Here is a 21,828-nt window from a genome sequence, read left to right as displayed (position 1 = left end):
TCAAAAGTGCAACTCTTTAGCATTCAAAAAAACTCTAAAAGAAATTTTAAAAAAAACATTGTGGTGGTCGGTAAATGTTACTTTTATAGAGCAAGTGCAGGGAATTAAATATGGACTCACTCCATTCTGAGGAAAAAAATATGGAATCATGAGAAACAAACAAAGAAATAACAAAACACATCTCTAGTATTTGGCGTTTATGACAGCTTGCAGTCTCTGAGGTATGGACTTGATGAGTATTCGTCATCAATTTGGTGCCAACTCTTTTTTATTGCAGCTGCCAGATCATCCTTGCAGGTCGGAGCCTTTCCGTGCACCATGTTTTTCCATTTCCACCACAGGTTTTCAATAGGGTTGAGATCTGGGCTACTTGCAGGCCATGACATCAACCGGATGAGTCTTTCTTCAAGAATGCTTTAACAGTTTTGGTCCATTGTCATCTTGGAAAATGACAAACATTTTTTCAATCAAAGAAGATTGATAATCCTCTCCTTGGTCTCAAGAGACATCTCTCTTGTTGGAGCCATGATTCTTGTGTATCCACTTGGTCCAGCAGCCCTCCAAGGTGTGATAACTGCACTGTTTTTAACTACTGACTCACGAGCAGAGCTAATCTGAGGCAGGGGCCCAGTTAAGGAAAGGAAATTGACTGGGCGTGTCCGTATTTTCTACTCAAAATTGAGTGATTCCATATTTTTTTTCTTCAGGATGGAGTGATTCTATATTTTTCCCTGCGCTTTCTCTTTAACATTAACATTTATTGACCACCACAATGTTTTTTATTCATTTAGTGTTTCTGAATGCCAAGGAGTTGCACTTTTAAAATAATTCATTATTTTTTCAAGCTTTTTATCGGAGTTTGTTCTACATAATAAAATTTCTGAGTGAGTGATCTTCTGAGACTGGTGATTCCATACTTTTTGCTAGGGGTTGTAGTTGTCGATAATTTTCATGAGATTACTGATTGATGACTTGTGGTTGGCTTCTGGTTGACGTGAGATATAGGGTAAGGGTTAACATTGGCAACCTAAAACAACTGTCTGGGATAAAAGGGAAAAAAAAATCAACTAAATAATAGCCGTGATTTGTTTGTCCACTTCAGTTCAATAAACTAATATTGGAAAAACGGCTCAAGGCTCGTTTTCCGTTATTGAATGATTGAAACAGGAGACAATTTCTAGTTTTTATTAATCGCGTAAAAATAAAAAAACTGAATTGGGGTCATTTTCCATTATTTTGCTGACCAAAATTTGAAGGAAAAACCAATAGCCGAAAGATACACGGACCAGCAACTACCTTCTCACCGTTGGCCTCGTATTCAAAGTTATAGAAAGCACCGATTAAATTTTACAGTTGAAGGCCAAATGGTTAATGAAGGTCAAATGGTCTGGTTCAGAGTTCACTGGTATGATTTTCACTCAATTTGAAATGCTTTTATATATTTTTATCTGGGATAAGAGTTAAAAAATAACATCATGATTTGCGCATGAAAGTGTCAAAATGTTTACCTTTGAATTCACAAACTTTGAGCTGTCGAATTTCTCTTTGCTATGAGTGATGCATAATTAACTAAAGGCGGCGACTCCGGTGACCCTTCTTGCAGAGAAATATCTGTCCAGCTTGTGAACTTTGACCCAAACAATGTCTCATCCTCCTCAGCTCCCACTAACCGGTTTCCCCTCTTCATCTCTAATTCCACATCCCGACCTTCTGCCAGCTCCTCTCATTTCACATGATCTCCAACGTCCTCACCCGTGCCCCCTTAAATATTTCACGCCCCACTTTATTCCCCATTCCCCTGCTTTCAGGTGGCAGTGTCTACTGATTCTCAGGAGGCTCTATGTTCAGACGGAGAGGAAAGCAGTGACGGACTTGAAAACGTGGCTTCTCTCTCACCCTCGACCTTCTCCCACCAGCAGCAGCAGCAGCAGCGTCCCGCGCTCTGCCCGGCCCCCGCCAAGCCCGACCCCTCCCCCGGCTCCTGCTCGTCCCATCGGCGACAAAACCGGTCCTCCCTCGATCGGGAAGTGTCCCTCATTAATGCGGGGGTGTTGACAGGAAGCGAGGATGTACGAGGCAGTGAGAGTTACAAAAACAATACCGTCTGCCAAGACAGTGGGAGTCACGGTTTGAGGCCGTTGAAGAGGTTCCACAGCGTCGACACGCAGGGTCGCAGCGTTGTCCCACCCCGTCCTCGCTCCTGGTTGGACGACCCGCGTCGCCACTCGCTGGAGGTTTGCTCCGCGGCCGCTTCCTCTGGTTTCGTGCCGAACGCCGACGGTCTGCAAACCTCCGCTCAGACTCCGCTACCCTCCCCTCGACGGAAGAAGAAGATGAGTCCTCCCTGCATCTCCGTGGAACCGCCTGACGGATCGGAGCCCCTCCGCCCGGCTTTAGGTGGCTTAGGCTCAGGAGGGTTGCGGTTGCCACCGCCCCTGCCTAATCGGGACACCTGCCTGAGGAGGAGAGCCCCCTCGAGCGACTCCAAAGACTCTTTCGACCTCGGTGTCGGAGAGGGTTCGGGACAGGACGGTAGCTCCCCAAACTCCAGCAATCCCAAGCTACTGACACTTCCCAATTTCTCTTTTGAGAAGACGAGTTCTGAGCACTGATACGCAAACACACAAAGAGGAAACGCAGACACTGAGGCACTTTGTGTATCTTTGGTGGTGATAGGTCTAGTGACAATGCTGTAGAGCAGGGGTGTCCAAGCCACAAGCAAATTCTGGGAATATCACTGAATTTGGTCCGCACAAGAAGCTGGAGTTCAGCCTCCATTCTGTTGCACTTCTCAGCTTTAACACTAGATGGAGCTCGTCACTTAAACAGTGCCTCTATTCAATCAGGGCTCAAAATCTGACATGTTGTAATAAATGTATGGAACTGGATTTTTTTTTTTTTTTTTTTTTACATAAATTCAGCTAGTCCCCGGTTTACGAACGAATTCCATTCCTGCACTGGCGATGTAACCTGGATTTCCGCGTAAATCAGAATTAAGCCTTTAAATACCTCAAAACACACTCTAAATTAGAAATCAACTATCCAAAAACATGTATTATACGTCATCCTACTGTCGTCGCCAAAACGCCCGTACTAAAGGCTGATTTATGCTTCTGCGTAGTGGTGACGGCGGACCTACACCGTTAACGCAGACCCGATTTACAACCCCACGCCGTCGCACCTCCAGAAAATCCTGACTACGCGTTAGGGCTGGGCGATATGGCCTTAAGTACGTATCACGATAAATTGAGCAGATTTACCTCGATAACGATAAATGACGATAAATTCGCCCAAGCGGACTGTTATATAATTTTAAAATTTGAATCAATGCATGCAATACAAATTAACCGTTTCTCATTAAATTTATTTTACCAGCTTTCAATTTAACAATTGCACATGCAGTCTCAACATTAAGTATTAAAAATAATCTTGAAAACAATAAGAATTCTAGTGTGAACATTTATAACAGCTTGTATGACTTGAAAAATGTACAGCATTATAAAAATCAATATGACGACTGTGCAAACATGTCATTCTAACACAAATGACTTGCAGCTTTAACAGTACACTTCAGACAACTTATTGGTAATGGCTGCTGTGACATAATTATTCGACACAAGTGTTTACGTCAAGGTTTCAGGTTTTTTTTCCAGAACATATTTTAATACATGCACCCCCTACACAGACACAACCAGATTAAAGCTGTATTGCTCTGATGCCAATGAAACATTTAAGATTTTATGATGGCAAAATAAAGCAAACACATACAGAAAAATAGCTGTGGCCATTAAACTGTCATATATACTGTAGGCTTCACTGGTGGATTATACTTTATGCTGAGTGCTTTACCATCATGAAAGCTTTCAGAGAAATCACACAGATCACACCAAATAACGCGACATAATGATTGCTACCTGAAGTCCGTGCCCAGTCCACTCATTAATTTCAGCCGCATCGACGAGGTTAGAGCCACTATCCGACTCCATCACGTTTATTTGTACCGTTAGCCGCTAGCGTTAGCCTGTGGCTTGGCTACCAGAAGAAATCACTGAAAGTATCCGCTCCTGAAATTGTGAGAACCAGGGAGGACAGCGGGTGAAAGCCCGTCTGGAACCCGCCAAGAGTTTACTCAACGTCGTGTGAAAGTTTGGCAAAACTAACTTAAGCCAGACTTCATCACGTTTACTTGTAGCATTAGCTGCTAGCGTTAGCCTACCAGGCTTCTGTTTGTTTGGCTTCCTGAGAACCACGTGACTCCATACGTAAGCACACTGTCTGCTTTCTTAAAGGGGAATGAACATAGCCGAACAACAGAGTCTAAGCGGGATGAAAAGACTATATTTTCTTGTTTTATTAAATTACCGAATTTATCGACATGTTCAAAATTACGTCGGTCATCGTGAAGAATTTCGGTGACGGTAAGTTTTTGGTTTACCGCCCTGCTCTACTAGCGGACCAATCACAGTCTTTCGATGTTCACGTCACACGCATTGACGTGACGCGAACATTGAAACACTGTGATTGGTCCGCTTAGAACGTTGTTTCCGCTTCAGCACAACAACACCGCCATTTTCAAACGTCTTCTGTGTCACTTACGCTTCGACATTTGTAATAATAACATTTGTTCAGTACTGATTAGCTGCAGCTTCAAATACACACATTTCATCTCCGTTGCCATTGCTGTCAATGCCCAGAGGAAAACTAAGGGAATTCGACAAGTTTCCCAAAACCGTAAAAAGACAAAGCTACACCCCCCCTAGTGGCATGGCGGTGAATTGCAGAGGTACGCGTCCCCTTGACGCAGAACTTCAAACGCGCAATGGCGGTGCCGTCGCTCCACCAGCACCAGAACACAGAAGCATAAATCAGCCTTATGTCCTAGACAGTGAGCTAAGCTCTGAAATGAGGGTAATCTTTTTGGTGCATTCATGAAAAACAGAAGAGCAAAATTCTTTTTTATTGAAATCATTTTCTGATTAAATATTATTTTCTACCCGATATATACTTAAAAAGTTGAACATATTAAATATTTTAAATATATATTTTTTCCTTTTTTTTATTTTATTTTTTATTTTTTTGCATAACCCCCCCCCCCCCCCCCCTTCTGTCTTAGCAGAGAATGGTTTGACCTCGCTCTGGCGCACTCAAGGCTACACTATGTACGTGCCCTGAAGCACGAAATTAAAATCTGTCATTCTTATAAACTTTAAACATGGCGAGTCGTCATAAATCGGATGAACGAGAAAAAATGTTGTTGTAAAGTTTTTAAAAGGGGGACAAGAAGCCAGAGAATTAGAGCTAGAGTTGGCCGTGGACGGTGATGTCGGTAAATGAACAACAGCCGCTAACACGGAACGTTTACATTCGCGATCACCGTGACCAAACCCCAATTTGAGTCTGTCAGCGGTCGCTTGTAGCCTATTGGGCTGCGATATGACAAGATATGCCGCTTGCCTTGAGCCGAGGAGAGAGAAGGTGATGGAAGATCAGGTGCGCGAGGCTGAACAGACTCTGGTCCAGTGACACATTTTGTTGTCTTTGCCAGTGATGGTAGTTTGAGGAGAGTGAGCTCTCAGTAAAATGAAAATAATAAAAAACTACCTACGCTCCACCGTATATCACTTAACAACCAAGCCATGCTCTCCATTGAGCGTGAGCTTGCTCAAAAACTGGATTTCACTGATGTTATAAATGACTTTGCTGTCAAAAAATCTAGGCGCATCACTGTTTGAGGGCTTGATAACCCCAGGGATGTGGAGGGGCAGGCACAGGATGTCTAGTTATACTGTTTTGTTGCTTAGCAGATAGGCATAGCACTCTCAGTTGTATTGTATTGTAGCCTACATGGGAAAATAGATGGAAATGGTTTGTTTCTATTGTGTCACATCCCATTACGGTCTGTTAAATTCAACTGTTCATCTCAAATTAAATTACTTGATCATGTTTAACCCGATCCCGATCCTCTGAAAATGATGTCATCGGGCTCGATTTCAGATCACGCCAATCAAATCGGACCCCATAACAAAGTGGAAGTTTGGACACCCCTGCTGTAGAGAGTGATAATGGTTTAACTAAGAAAAACAGTGAAACATCCTAGGTTCCTTGAGCAGTGATGTAGTACAGTAGTGTTGCTGGCCTTCGTCTTTGGATTTTTTACTGCCAACCCTACGAGACAGGAGACCAAAAAAAAGAGACAGAAAACTCCTGCTACACTCGCATGCCAAAGGCTGCAGTTTGATCCGATCACCTTTGGGGTGACATGGCGCCACCTTCAATTGCCGTTGGAACTTCCCGGTGTTTCACAGGGTTGACTTTGCCCGCTCGTTGGAGGTACAAAGCAATATGAACGTTTTAGAGGCACTATTTTCTTAAATTATTGGGCCATAGTGTTTGTACAGGACGTTGTTTTGTATTTCTTTTCATTTTATGTGAGTCATTTTTTCTTGCGCTCTAAAATGGTTTGTCTTTGTCTTTTTTTCCCGGTCTAGTTTATTTTGAACTTTATTGAGAAAAGTGTTTTTTTTTTAGTGCTAAAATCATGTATTTGTAGAAATAATATATAAATCTCTATATATAAAATAAGTCATTAAACAGAGCTTGGATTTTAAGCACATTCATCAAACATGGTGGTCGATTGTTAACCGGAGAATGGTTTATTTCTATTGAATTGGCTGAAAAGTGTTAGTATTTCACTGAGTAGTTTGAAGATGATGTTAAACAAAAATACCGAATCATTCTGGACGTGTGTTTTGCTGAAAATGATGATAAAAGCACATAATTTCATGTTTCACCTCATGAACCTTTTATTCATTCATATGTATTTATTTATTTTTCAAAATAAACACTTATTTAAACTTGTATTCCTGCAAAAGCTTTAAAAGAACCCTTGAGTGGTCACCGTTTTGTAGTGCTCGATAGGCCATTTTCAACTCTGGTTGAAGCATTTATTGTGCAACATCAGTCTTTTTTTTTAATTATCCTTTGGATGCCATTTTACCAGGTTTGCACAATAATTAGCATTTAAAGTGGTCAGAATCAGTGTTGTTAATAATGGTGTTAAGAGTATAACTTTTTTTTTTCTGAGGATATTTTACAAAGCAAAGCTTCTTTGACCGGGGTAAGGACTGGGATTTGCACATGGGGATTGGCCAGGTCGGGTGTAAGAATGGGGATTTGCACATGGAGAATGGCCAGGTGGGGGGTAAGGACCAGGTATTTTGCGGATTTGGGTATTTCAAAATATGGGTATTTCGCTGATTTGCATATTTCCCAATCTGGGTATTTCCATATTTTGTTTTTTTTTCGTGGGTTTGGGTATTTCCCAATCTGGCTAGTTCGCTGATTTGGGTATTTCCCAATCTGGGCATTTCCAAATTTTGGGTTTTTTCGTGGATTTGGGTATGACCCAATCTGGGTATTTCGCGGATTTGGGTATTTCAAAATCTGGGTATTTCGCGGATTTGGGTATTTCAATATCTGGGTAGTTCGCAATTTTGGGTATTTTGCGGATTTTGGTATTTTCAAATCTGGGTATTTTGCTGATTTTGGGTGTTTTGCGGATTTTGGTATTTTCAAAATCTGGGTATTTCCTGAGTTTTGGGTATTTCAAAATCCGGGTATTTCGCGGATTTTGGTGTTTTCAAAATCTGGAAATTTTGCGGATTTTGGTGTTTTCGAAATCTGGGTATTTCGTGAATTTTGGGTTTTTCGCAATTTGGGTATTTTGCGGATTTTGGTATTTTCAAAATCTGGGTATTTTGCTGATTTTAGGTGTTTTGCGGATTGTGGTATTTTCAAAATCTGGGTATGTCCTGAGTTTTGGGTATTTCAGAATCTGGGTATTTCGCGGATATTGGTATTTTCAAAATCTGGGTATTTCGCTGATTTCAGTATTTCCCAATCTGGGTATTTCCAAATTATGGGTTTTTCACGGATATGGGTATTTCAAAATCTGGGTATTTCACTGATTTGGCTATTTTCAAAATCTGGGTATTTCACCGATTTGGCTATTTTCAAAATCTGGGTATTTCACCGATTTAGGTATGGATCATGGCCAGGTGGGTGGTAAGGACCAATGCAGCAAAAATCTTTACCCTCATGAAGGTATTTCATCTCGAAATTTTAATACGTCACTTTTCATGGTACTAAAAAAATGTATCTCTATGTGTAACCAAGACAGATCACCGTCGGTTCTGGTGCCGACATCGTTGTTTGGAACCCAAAAGACACCAAAACACACAACTCGGTAACAAATTTAGTCCAAATTGAAAGAAGCCATTTGGTTGAGTTCGATCTCGGCAGTCGGTGGCCATTAAAAGTCATCGACGATTTGCTCCCTTCCTGGTAGGCATTGGAGCTGAACGTCCTCGAGGGTCTGGAGTTTGACGCCGTCTGATTGTCTTCGTTCCAATAAAGTCACGCGACGCAGGCTCTCTTTCACCTCTAATATTTACGGTTGCGGCAAAGATGTGGCTTTTTTTGACCAATTTTTTTTAAAGTCCCATTAATTCCCAATGGGAAATACATTTAAAATTTCGTAGCTCCGCCTTCATTTTTGATCCGATTCACATAATTTACACATTTTCTTTAAAAAATTGGGGAAATAGAGGCCCATAAAGGTTTTTGCCAAAAATGTAGTTGTAACCAAATTTGACGACAACATCATTTATTTCCAATGAAAGTGACCCAAAATCAATAGCTGTAAGTAGCCTAAAATTAACAAGGTAGCGACCCAAAATGAACTCTGTGCTAGTCTTTGAAAACGGTAGACTTCCAATTAATTTGAACTAACTGGTAGCACGGGCAGCAAATACTCATCTTTCAGCACCATTGACGGCGCTAGACGTCCAATCCACGTTCTCTGGGAGGGTGCGGATGCATTTTCACGCTGTTGCAATTCAAAACAACAATAGGCAATTGGATCTATTTGATGTTTCATGATAAAGAGGCCTTGCATTTTGATAGAATTCCTTTGTGTCCTTATTGCCAGAATAAAGTGAATTCTCGTACTTATGAAGTCTTGCTAAACTCAAATGGAAACACAATATGTTTTCTTTTGTACCTTACGGAATAGATCTGACCAGGGTCCTAATCATTTTTCTTGACAGTTCCCACCATGAGTTGCATTTTCAAATTATCCTCTGGAGCACAACAGAACATAATTTTCCAGGACAGAACATTTGTTTTTTAGCAAAAGGGCAGTTCTGCCGCAGCAGGGACATCACTGTTGAAACACAGCAGGAATACGATTGTTAACATAAATGGTGGCAAATTTCTTTCTTCAACTATAGTTTTTCTTTTTTAGTACTGTGCTATTGATTTAAAGTGATGAGCTCCTGCTGTGGCTTCTTTTTTTGCTTCCTTCAAAATTTTATAATGCTAACTCATGGTCTCGGTAAGGTTTAACAAGCCAAACTTTTTAATGTCCATAATTAATAAATTTAAAGTGGGTACAATAGGATTAAAAAACTCTTAAAAAGCATTTGTTATGTGAATTAGAATCATATTTTGAGACGATTTGACTATGTACAACAATTTGGCAAAGCGCAGATGACAAGAAATTAGTCTTTTAATCCGCCGTTTAGCCACGCCAACCATTATAGGGCTCTAGCGTCCCCAACGGGGGTTACGTCAGTAGGGTAATGGTTTCATCCGATTTAGAATTCAGCCCATTGAGGGGGAAGATTCAGAACATGAAAAATGCGACGAAGAGAGCCGCAAATTGTCATTGTTTCAGTCTCTCCAACATTTTTACAGGATATTCTATAAGTGTTTTCCCCCAATTGCCAAATAAATGGTATGGTCAGGACAAATAACAGTATTGTGCTAAATGGAATATGAAATAATAAAAATGGATTTATTCAGTACGACATGGCAAAATTACTCCATAATGATCAAAACTGTCGACTTCACCTTTACTGTCGCACCTACCGCACGATATTTTATGCCACCGTAGTTAGTCAGGCCTTTGTCATTTCCCTGCCCCCGGCTTCAGAGAATGTAGACAAACAAAGAGGTGTGACGGCTAGCTGACATGCTAACCCGAACCAAGTGACGTCTCAAAGTCTTATTTTCGCTTTTCGAAGCGAAAAACCACTCAAAACTAGCCCGGACCATATCATACGGCGGCGGGGTTGTCAGTTGTCTTCTTCGATCGGCAACCCACCCGGCGGTGAGCAAGTTACAGCTCGTCGGACTCTTTCCCCTGCTGCGGGCAGGAGATTTGGTTTGCCGGGGAAGCAGCTGGAGAATGACCGCCGGACAAACCGGCCGACGTCGGAGGAGTGCGTAGCTGCCACGTGGTCAACAGGAATGTGGCATAAATTATGCTTAAAAACACGTCGAAGACATAAACAGTGCGAGAGCGGCGTGCAGTTGTTGTGAAGCTAACATGGCAGGATGTGTCTGAGGCACATGTCTGAACTTTTCTACAGGGCCGTCCGTGATCAAACGTAAGTAAATAGCCCTTTATTTAAAGAAAGTTTGTAGTGTTTACTTTGTAATCGCTGTATTTGCGGCCATTTTTAACACAAAGTTGTAATTTTTTGATAGGGTGCAAAATTTGACAGAACACCGGGCACACGTAGAGGGTAATAAGCCGAGTATAGCGCTCTCCCAGTATGGGGGGCGAGATAGCTGGGGAGTGAGCGACAAGCAGCCGGTCGTCGACCGAGTGGCATTCTAGGTGGACAAGGAGCATGCAAGCCACCTTCGTATTAAAACGTGTGCCATGATCCCAGTATTTGACATAATACAAAACAATGTTTACTCACTTCCTCGTAAGTCCAATGGTCCCACAGTTGTCGCACACTTGTTTTGCCCGATCTCGGGGTGAACGGGAACTTTCTGAAACCCAGAAAGGCTCACACGTCTCTCCCTGGTGCAGCTACAAAAGCCTGCAGCCGTTTGGCTGGCATGATGTGAAAAATAAAAATAAATATATCCACAGTCCATCTGCATGCTATAAAGCAATGCTGTATTGTGCAATGCTGACCCGGGTGACATCACATTCGCATTCACATTAAACCCGAGACTGGAACTGGAAGTATTGTAACTCATTTATATGCCGCAGGATTCACAAATTGAATATATTAAACGATCACTTCCACACACATCCAAGCGGTCCATTTCATTCATGAATATAAAACACAGCATGAAATATGAAATAAACATGCTTTTTGGTGTCATACACACTTTAAAGTGCAATTGAAACCAATTTTTACAAACATTTTAAGTCAAGTGTGTGCCCAATCACTGATAACAGGTTTAAAGCTGCCCTGCCCCCTATAAAACACACCGGGTAAGAATTGTCTTGATAAGTAGCATGATTAGATGTGCATTATGGCTCGGTCAAAAGAGCTGTCTGAAGACCTGCCATCAAGGATTGTTGATTTGTATAAAGCTGGGAAAGGATACAAAACCATCTCTAAAAGTCAATGTTCATCAATCGACAGTCAGAGAAGTTGTCTACAAATGGACAGAGTTTGGCACTGTTGCTTCTCTCCAAAGGAGTGGCCGTCCACCAAAAATGACGCCAAGAGTTTAGTGCAGAATACTCAGAGAGGTAAAAAAAAAAAAAAAAAAAAATCTGAAATCACTAGCACAGTCCAATATCTCTCTGCACACATCAACTACATGTAAAACAATGGCCAAGGATGTTGTTCATGGGAGGGCTCCACCGAGGAAGCCACTGCTGTTTTAAAAAAAAAAAAAAAAAAAACATTAATGCATGTTTAATGTTTGCAAAAAGGCAGTTGGACACTCCACAGAAGTTTTGGCAAAATATTTTGTGGAATGATGAAACCAAAGTTGAATTGTTTGGGAGTAACACACAACGTCATCTGTGGAGGAAAAATGGAACAGCTCCCCAACATCAACACCTCATCCCTACCGTGACACATGGTAGAGGGAGCATCATGATTTGGGGCTGTTTTGCTGCCTCGAGGCCTGGACAAGTTGCAATAATGAATGGAAGCGTGAATTCAAAAGTTTTGCGGGAAAACCAGAGGCTGGCTGTCAGACAGTTGAAGCTAAAAAGAGGATTGATGCTGCAACAAGACAATGATCCAAAACACAGACGTAAATCAACTTCGGAATGGTTTTAGAAGAGCATAATATACGTTCCGGAGTGGCCAAGTCAAAGTCCAAACTTTAACCCAATTGAGATGCTGTGGCATGACCTAAAGTTATTGCTGCCAAAAGGGGGGCACAAAATATTAAATGTTCACTTATTTTTCCCTCTTGTCATTGTTTGCATACTATCCTCATTAAAATATGAAAAAACAAATATTGCGGAAAACACTCAGGTGACTTGACGTTCCACTCTGAGACCCCTAATTTGGCCAAATTTCAAAATTGTCCGATATGCATGTGTGATACATCATTGGAAAGCTTAAAATCTCATTTTTCTGGGGGAAGAAAAATGTTGAAATTTAGAAAAAAAAATTATCACCTCTTTTCAATCCAAGAACTCTGTGTAGCATGTCTCACAGAGTGTCAAGACATAGCTGTGAACGGCCACAGCCAGACTTTGGGGGGATTTTATGGGTGAAACATGGTAATATAACAATGGTCGCAATGCAGAAATCGCAGATATCAAGGAGTGTTCGAGATTTTCATATATTTACTCTTTTAAACTTTTTTTTTTTTTCCAATTTTTCATGTTTGGATCAATTATTTATCATCCAATATATCGGGGAAATGCGACAGTAAGAAAAAAAAAAATTTAAGCAATTAAGACATAGTTATAAGGTAGATATCCATTACTTATTTATAGACACTATTTTTTTCATTGTGACATTTGTTTAAAATTTTAAAATATACAAATGAGTAATTTTTTAAAGTCGTTTTTTTTTTTTTTTTTTTTTAAATTAACTAAATATTAGACATCAATTAACGATTCTAAGCTAAAAATGACAGACATTTCGAATAATATAATTAGCTTCTTTTTATGGCTGGATTGAAACAAAAGCGGTTGCGCAGCGTCTGTAAACGAGGGTCTTCAGGGTAAAACGGACAAATTAAAAATAGTTCGGAGGCTTAATGCACCATGAAACTGCAATGGCAGCATATAGACATTGTTCTATCAAACACAACAGGCTTAAAATACAGCAGTTTATTTGAAAGAGGGTGCAAGAGCAGAAACTGCTTTTTCAGCCTACTCCTGTGACTTGAAGTTCCGCTCTGAGACCCCCAATTTTGCAAAATTTCAAAATTGTCCGTTATGCCTGTGTGATACATCATTGGAAAGCTTAAAATCTCAATTTTCTGGTGGAAAAATAATGAACAGTAGGGCATTTAAAACTTTTTTTTTTAAATTTAAGCAGCAAAACCCTAACTGGAGGTGAGAGCACACGAGAGTATAATTAAAGACGCAATGGTTTTAACGAGATATTATCGCGTACTTACCTTGTTTCGATCCAAAAACTACATGTAGCATGTATCACCGAGTGTCAAGCCACAGCTGGATTTTTGGGGGATTTATGGGTGAAACATGGTCATATAACAAGGGTCGCGATGCAGAAATCGCAGACATCAAGGAATGGTCGAGATTTTCTTTTTCATATATTTACCCCTTTTAAATGTTGTTTTTTTTCCAATTTTTCTTTGTTTGGATCGATTATCTAATATATCGGGGGAAATGCGACAGTAACAAAAAAAAATTACAATTAAGCAATAGTTATGAGGTAGATATCAATTACAACATTTACAGACACTATTTTTTTCATTGTGGCATAATATGTAAAATATGCGAATGAATAATTTTTTAGTTTTTTTTTTTTTAACGAAATATTAGACATCAATTACTGATTCTAAGCTAAAAATGACATTGTGAATAAGAAATATAATTCTTTTTATGGCTGGGTTGAAACAAAAGCGGTTGCGCGGCGTCTGTAAACGGGGGTCATCAGGGTAAAATGGACAAAAATAGTTCGGAGGCTTAATGCGCTATGAAATTGCTATGGCAGCATAGACACATAGGCTACATTCATACTACAGGTCTTAATGCACGAATCCAATTTTTTCGTGTTTTTCAGACTCGAGTGAGGCATTAACTTGACGGTCTGAACGTGACAAGTCGCATAGAACTTGAACATTTAAAATCCGATCTGGGTCACTTTCGTATGTGGTTCAAATCCGATCTGGACCACATTTTTCCAGACTGTCGCGGCGGTCTGTACTGTCCGGTCTCTCAAATCGGAATTCATCGAGCAATTACGTCATCAAAAATTGAGAGAGACGCCACGGTAGCGGTGTAGCTGTGCGTTATTAGCGCCTAGTTTGCCTTGAACACAGCTTTTTAGGAAGAGTCGGACTTGACAACAGTCATTAAAAAAATAAAAATGGGTTGATGATAAGCCTGAGAAGGACCGGTTTTCTGTCTGCTCCATATAAGCAATATTTCAACATTGCTTACACGGCCGAGAGTCGGGGCAAGCTGCGCGTATGTGTGTTTGACATGCACGGGCAGTGCGTGCATGCTATCGATCCATATACTTTGAATATAAGCCTAAACTGGGATCATTTATGTCTGTTATTTGTGTCCTCGTTTTAAAAAGCAAAATATGATATCCCTGGAATGACTGATGACAGCCAGCATGTGTGGTCATTTGTTTTGACGCTTCTGCGCATGCGGGTCGTCTTGCTCAGCGCTTGTCGGACTGCGAATTAGTGCACATGCGTAATACTTGAAAGGTCTCAATGGACAAAGGCAGTCGGAACGGGCACGCCAAAAAAACAGATATGACAAAAAATGGGATTCGTGCATTAAGACCTGTAGTATGAACGTAGCTATATTGTTCTATCAAACACAAGTTCTTTTGGCTTAAAATACAGCAGTTTATTTTTAAAAAGGGTGCAAGAGCAGAAACTGCTTCTTCAGCATTTTCTGTGTTATGCGCCATATGTATAATTTGTGCATGAAAGGGTTAAAGTTTCCAACATCGGGTCAAAATATAATGCAATTACTTTATTACTATAAAGATCTCTCTCTGGATGACCAACTTAGGTAAATGGTAATTTGCATGCAAGCGCCAGCTCGGAGCATGAGGTCATGTGTGATGTCACCGTGACGTTTTTCCTTACCAGCCAAACGCACATTTCCCGCACATGTGGTCATGATCCTGCAGGATATATTCCTTTAATACCACAAACGTACCAGGGGACGCCATGTTCCCAGACAGCACCTCATTCTTTCCATGAAAAATAAATTCCTGCTGTGTTTGGCTAAAGCCACCGATCCATAAACATGCTAGACAGTATATGTTCGGGATGCCCAGCTCACATATTTTTGCATGTGAATCCGGGCCACCTGGTTTTGAGAATCTGCCGATATTGCGTCTCTCTCCGATACCTCGGATATGTATTAAGGAGGAAAAAAGTTCCTCAGTTTGGCAATGTTGGTAGGGGCTGATGAAAGGTCTTTTCAGGATTCTGCCGTCAATTAATATGAGTTTCTCACGTGTAGACGTCTGATCCATTTGAAGCGGGAGAGTGGCAGCTAATGAATGTTCGTCAATGGTAGACAATGACTTAAGCCATAGACTTGAGAACCTATTGACATGACACGGGAAACGGGGCCGATTCGTAGGGGGCCTATTTTAAAAACTTCAAATATTTTCAAAACCAAAGCTGCTACCGATCTAAAACCAAAACAGACACCTACATTAGCCATATATGACTCTCCCTGAGCAGCGGCATTCAACAATTCAAAGTCGTTCCCTTATAAAATCCCGATTAATTATGTTTTATATTAGTATAACTCAACTTAAAATGGCTTTAAAAGTGTCACTTTTTACACTACATGTACAAAAATCACCAGATGCAGAGATAATCACCTATATTTTGAGGATCAATAGCAACATTTAACATGTTTTTGCCCAAAATACCAACTAAATTTTTTTCAACAGCTATAAATCACTCAATTTAACATCAGGAACGTAATACTTGAGGAAAACATGCAGAATCAATTATAAATAATATATAAATTATTAACAAATTCTATATACAATCACTACTTATTATAGAATAGAATAGCCCTTTATAATCAATATACGCTATATACTGTTAGCGAATGAGGCTAGCGGCAGCCTGATGAGATTCCTGTGAAATTCTTGTGAATAAATGCTTAAATCCCCGTATTCTTTATAGATATGGACGCAAAACAGTCTCGATTCTTGGTTAAAAGCAAAAAAAAAACAAAAAACGGTTCAGTTAGCATTTATTTTACGTAAATATGTGGAAATACAAGGCTAGTCTGTTCGTAAATGTAGCTAGCGGCCGCCTGATGTAAACAGTTCTTCAGGAAAAATTCTTGTGAATAAATGCTTGAATCCCTGAATTCTTTATGGATATGGACGTAAAACAGTCTCGATTCTTGGTTAAAAGCAAAAAAAAAAAAAAAAAAAACCTGCAGTTAGCGTTTATTTTATGTAAATATGTCGAAGTACAATGCTAGTCTGTGATTGAATGTAGCTAGCGGCCAACTGATGTAAACAGAGCTTTTCTGGTGAAAATTCTTGGGAATAAATGCTTGAATCCCTGAATTCTTTATGGATATGGACGTAAAACAGTCTCGTTTCTTGGTTTAAAGCACAAAAAAAACTGCAGTTAGCATTTATTTTATGTAAATATTGCGAACTATGATGCCATTGCAGTAGCGCTTAATTTCTCCCATTGATTTTTTTCACAATGTTTCAAAATGCATTCATGGTATGAAAAATATAATAATTACCTCGAATCCTGGAACAAATCACTCCTGAGACAATCCTTCCTGTTTGTATGCGGTACATCTTTTGTACTTTTTCAACAGAAATCCGGCGTTGGATTGCTGCCTGCGTGTGGTTGTGAATAGCTCCTCTTGATGTGGGCGGCCCCCTACTTGAATGCGAGGCGCAGTGCATGACCGATCTGACCGGTCAATACATTATGAAGTCTACGGTTATGCATCTACAAGATGGAGGTGAGCGATGCGGAATGTCATGCCATGATTAACCAACTTGATCCATATATACCAGGGGTCAGCAACCCTGGTCCTCGAGTGCCACTATCCAGCTTGTTTTCCATGTCTCCCTCCTTTGACACACCTGAATCAAATGATCAGCTCGTCAGCAAGCTCTGCAGGAGCCTGATAACGATCATGATTATTTGATTCAGGTGTGTTAAAGGAGGGAGACATGGAAAACAAGCTGGATAGTGGCACTCGAGGACCAGGGTTGCTGACCCCTGATATATACTGTAAGGCACATTGGATTATAAGGCGCACAGTTGGCTTATGAGAAAATTGAAAGCTTTCAGGTGCGCTGGAAAATACAGTAATCATGAAGGCTATATTTGTAGCTAATTTAGTCGTTTTGATTGGAGGTGAATATAGCTTATATATACACTCACAGGCCACTTTATTAGGTGCAACATGCTAGTAACGGGTTGGATCCCCTTTTGCCTTCAGAACTGCCTCAATTCTTCGTGGCATAGATTCAACAAGGTGCTGGAAGCATTCCTCAGAGAGTTTGGTCCATATTGACATGATGGCATCACACAGTTGGTGCAGATTTGTCAGCTGCACATCCATGATGCCAATCTCCCGTTCCACCACATCCCAAAGATGCTCTATTGGATTGAGATCTGGTGACTGTGGAGGCCATTTGAGTACAGTGAACTCATTGTCATGTTCAAGAAACCAGTCTGAGATGATTCCGGCTTTATGATATGGCGCATTATCCTGCTGAAAGTAGCCATCAGAAGTTGGGTACATTGTGGTCATAAAAGGATGGACATAGTCAGCAACATTACTCAGGTAGGCTGTGGCGTTCCAACGATGCTCAGTTGGTACCAAGGGGCCCAAAGAGTGCCAAGAAAATATTCCCCATACCATTACACCACCACCACCAGCCTGAACCGTTGATACAAGGCAGGATGGATCCATGCTTTAATGTTGTTGACGCCAAATTCTGACCCTACCATCCGAATGCCGCAGCAGAAATGGAGACTCATCAGACCAGGCAACATTTTTCCAATCTTCTATTGTCCAATTTCGATGAGCTTGTGCAAATTTTTAGCCTCAGTTTCCTGTTCTTAGCTGAAAGGAGTGGCACCCGGCGTGGTCTTCTGCCGCTGTAGCCCATCTGCCTCAAAGTTCGACGTACTGTGCGTTCAGAGATGTTCTTCTGCCTACCTTGGTTGTAACGGGTGGTTATTGTGGTTATTGAGTGACTGTTGCCTTTCTATCAGCTCGAACCAGTCTGGCCATTCTCCTCTGACCTCTGGCATCAACAAGGCATTTCCGCCCACAGAACTGCCACTCGCTAGATATTTTTTCTTTTTCGGACCATCCTTTGTAAACCCTACAGATGGTTGTGCGTGAAAATCCCAGTAGATCAGCAGTTTCTGAAATACTCAGACCAGCCCTTCTGGCACCAACAACCATGCCACGTTCAAAGTCACTCAAATCACCTTTCTTCCCCATACTGATGCACAGTTTGAACTGCAGGAGATTGTCTTCAACCATGTCTACATGCCTAAATGCACTGAGTTGCCGCCATGTGATTGGCTGATTAGAAATTAAGTATTAACGAGCAGTTGGACAGGTGTACCTAGTAAAGTGGCAGGTGAGTGTATATACATACAGTATATATATATATACATACATACAGCCTTCATTATAAGGCTTATATAAGGCTTTCAATTTTTTGCGGCTCCAGACATTTTTTGTTGTTGTTTTTTCACTCCAATATGGCTCTTTCAACATTCGGTTGCCGACCTCTGGCCTAGCCAGACCAAATGCTGCCAGCAGAGGGCAGTGTATCCTCCATTAGTAATCTAAATACAATACTTTTGGGCAGTTATTTTGGGGTACTTAATGGGTTAATTCCAACTCACGAGGAAATTCAGTTTTGTCAGTGTAGGAACGGAACTCGTTCGTAACCCGGGTTCCAACTGTATATGTAATTTTTTTTTTTTAAACGTATTGGTACAGTATCGGCCGATATGACACTAAAAATAGTATCGGTGCAACACTAGGTTAATGTATAGGCTCTGCCCCTCTTAGAAACCCTTTACACAAAAAGCTAATGCTCCACATTTTTTCTCTCTTAGGTACAAAGACATTTTACAATATAGGGTTGAAAGCTTGTTCAGGCGTAACGTTCTCTTGTTTTTTATTACAGCTTGCGACTTGATATACACCTCCACGATACTAATGGGGCCGGCTAGCATACCAGCATTTTGTGATGCTCAACCTACAATTTAGGAGATAATCATCTCTGCTGTCTCTTTGGCCTTCCTTTTTATCCCTTTTCAGCCTTGATTTGTTTTCCTACTAATGAGACGTGATAAGGAGCCACACAGCGGCATTTTGTTCAAGCAGTAGAGATCCGTTACAGATGGAGCTACTATACATGTACAGGATTCCTCAGTTCACAATTGCACTAACAGTTTCAAAAAGTGGTGAAGGAACGTTACCAATCAGGAGATGAGATAAAACTGGCTAAAACTGACAACGTTGCTTGGGTCTCTTCGGGTTTTTTTTTCATCCTCAGAGTTATGTTAGCTACATACCCATAGTACATACATGCAAACGGGCCAGAGCTATGTTACACGGTTACATACCCACAGTACTTGCATGCAAACATAGATCGAGTACATAGTATAAATGGTGGCAGCAGGTGTAGCCTGGCTGTTGTTAATCACAAGCTTGAAAGTGACACACATTTTGAAATGCAGTCACATCCCCAGAAGAAAATGAGGTGTGCAACTACACTATCTCAGTTTTTTTTTCCTTTCAAAAAGGTTGAATTGATTTTTTGTAATCTATCTGGACGGTCAAATACATTTGGATTTTTTTTATCTTGGACTGTCAATTGTGACCCAAGAGTTTAAAGTTACTGACTCAAATACCAAACATTCAAGGCTGTCTCCGAATTCCAGTCTCTACACAAGAATGACAACCATTGATAAGCGGAAAATGATATTTAGCATTCATGTCAGACAGTGCCAACTCATCCATTCGGCAACAAATGGAAACAGCTTTAACAGCTGGATAGCAATTACCGTATTTAGAATATAAGGCACACCTTCAACGAATGGCCTATTTTAAAACTGTTTTCATATACAGTGGGGCAAATAAGTATTTAGTCAACCACCCAATGTGCAAGTTCTCCGACTTGCAAAGATTAGAGAGGCCTGTAATTGTCAACATGGGTAAACCTCAACCATGACAGACAGAATGTGTGTGTGGGGGGGGGGGGGGGGGAACAGAATATCACATTTTTTGATTTTTAAAGAATTTATTTCCAAATTAGTGAAAAATAAGTACTAGGTCACCTACAAACAAGTTAGATTTCTGGCTGTCAAAGAGGTCTAACTTCTTCTAACGAGGCTCCACTACCTGTATTAATGGCACCTGTTTTAACTCATTATCACTATAAAAGACACCTGTCCACAGTCTCAGTCAGTCACACTCCAAACTCCACTATGGCCAAGACCAAAGAGCGTTCGAAGGACACCAGAGACAAAATTGTAGACCTGCACCAGGCTGGAAAGACTGAATCTGCAATAGGTAAAACGCTTGGTATAAAGTAATCAACTGTGGGAGCAATTATTAGAAAATGGAAGACATAAAGGAACACTGATTATCTCCCCCGATCTGGGGCTCAATGCAAGATTTCACCACGTGGCGTCAAAATGATAACAAGAACAGTGAGCAAAAATCCCAGAACCACACGGGGGGACCTTGTGAATGACCAACAGAGAGCTGGGACCACAGTAACAAAGGCTACTATCAGTAACACAATGCACCGCCAGGGACTCGTCCTGCACTGCCAGACGTGTCCCCCTGCTGACGCCAGTACACGTCCAGGACCATCTGCGGTTCGCTAGAGAGCATTTGAATGATCCAGAAGAGGACTGGGAGCATGTGTTATAGTCAGACGAAACCAAAATAGAACTTTTTGGTAGAAACACAGGTTCTCGTGTTTGGAGGAGAAAGAATACTGAATTGCATCCGAAGAACACCATACGCACTGTGAAGGATGCGGGTGGAAACATCATGCTTTGGGGCTGTTTTCTCCCTCCAAATCCACAAAACACATGTGGACTGAATTGGCGAACTCCTATGCCCCCTCAAGCACCCTCGCGAGGGTAAAGAGCTGGTCCGTGGTTCCACGGCCAGGACGAAACCCACATTGTTCCTCCTCGATCTGAGGTTCAACTATCGACCGGACCCTCCTTTCCAGTACCCTGGCGTAGACTTTCCCGGGGAGGCTGAGGAGTGTGATCCCCCGATAGTTGGAACACACCCTCTGGTCGCCTTTCTTAAAGATATGGACCACCACCCCGGTTGCCATTCCAAAGGCACTGCCCCCGATGACCACGCAATGTTGCACAGGCGCGTCAACCAAGACAGCCCTGCAACATCCAAAGCCTTGAGATACCCAGGACGGACTTCATCAATCCCTGGAGCTCCACCGCCGTGTAGTAATTTCACTACCTCGGCGACTTCTGCCCCAGTGATTGACCCGACCAACCCAAGGTCCCTCGGCTCTGTTTCCTCCATAGAATCCGTGTTAGTGGGATTAAGGAGGTCCTCAAAGTATTCCTTCCACCGTCTGACTATGTCCTCAGTTGAAGTTAGTAGCTCCCGCCCCCACTGTAAACAGTAAGGGGCAAGGTGCCGCCCCCCCAGAGGCGTCGGACGCAACAGTTGTTTTGGCTTAAAATACAGCAGTTTATTTTAAAGAGGGGAGCAAGATCAAAAATGGCTTTTTCAGCCTTGTCTGTGTTTTCCGCCATATATTTTCAAAAATTGTATCGTACAGTATCTGCATCGGCGGA

The 21,828-nt window shown here is 41.3% G+C and overlaps 2 protein-coding genes across 17 annotated transcripts in view; both read left to right on the top strand.

Moving 5' to 3' along the window:
* Positions 1-7,763, top strand: part of cacna1g (calcium channel, voltage-dependent, T type, alpha 1G subunit) — a 340,555-nt gene extending 332,792 nt beyond the window's left edge. For 9 of the 16 annotated variants that reach the window (XM_057825958.1, XM_057825951.1, XM_057825950.1 and 6 more), the window contains one exon: positions 1,809-7,761. In XM_057825958.1, the coding sequence (XP_057681941.1) occupies positions 1,809-2,612 (804 nt within the window). In that variant the 3' untranslated portion in view covers positions 2,613-7,761. Of the gene's footprint in view, positions 1-1,808 lie in introns of all 16 variants that reach the window. The other 7 variants (XM_057825957.1, XM_057825952.1, XM_057825944.1 and 4 more) reach the window with 2 other exon arrangements.
* Positions 7,764-16,846: 9,083 nt separating this feature from the next.
* Positions 16,847-21,828, top strand: part of LOC130909424 (urotensin-2 receptor) — a 50,606-nt gene continuing 45,624 nt past the window's right edge. The window contains exon 1 of the mRNA XM_057825880.1: positions 16,847-16,960. The gene's annotated coding sequence lies outside the window, so the exon portion shown is untranslated. The remainder of the gene's footprint in view (positions 16,961-21,828) is intronic.

Source organism: Corythoichthys intestinalis, chromosome 21, assembly GCF_030265065.1.
Source record: "Corythoichthys intestinalis isolate RoL2023-P3 chromosome 21, ASM3026506v1, whole genome shotgun sequence".
Taxonomy (NCBI): Eukaryota; Metazoa; Chordata; class Actinopteri; order Syngnathiformes; family Syngnathidae; genus Corythoichthys; species Corythoichthys intestinalis.
This window is presented reverse-complemented; position numbering and strand designations above follow the sequence as displayed.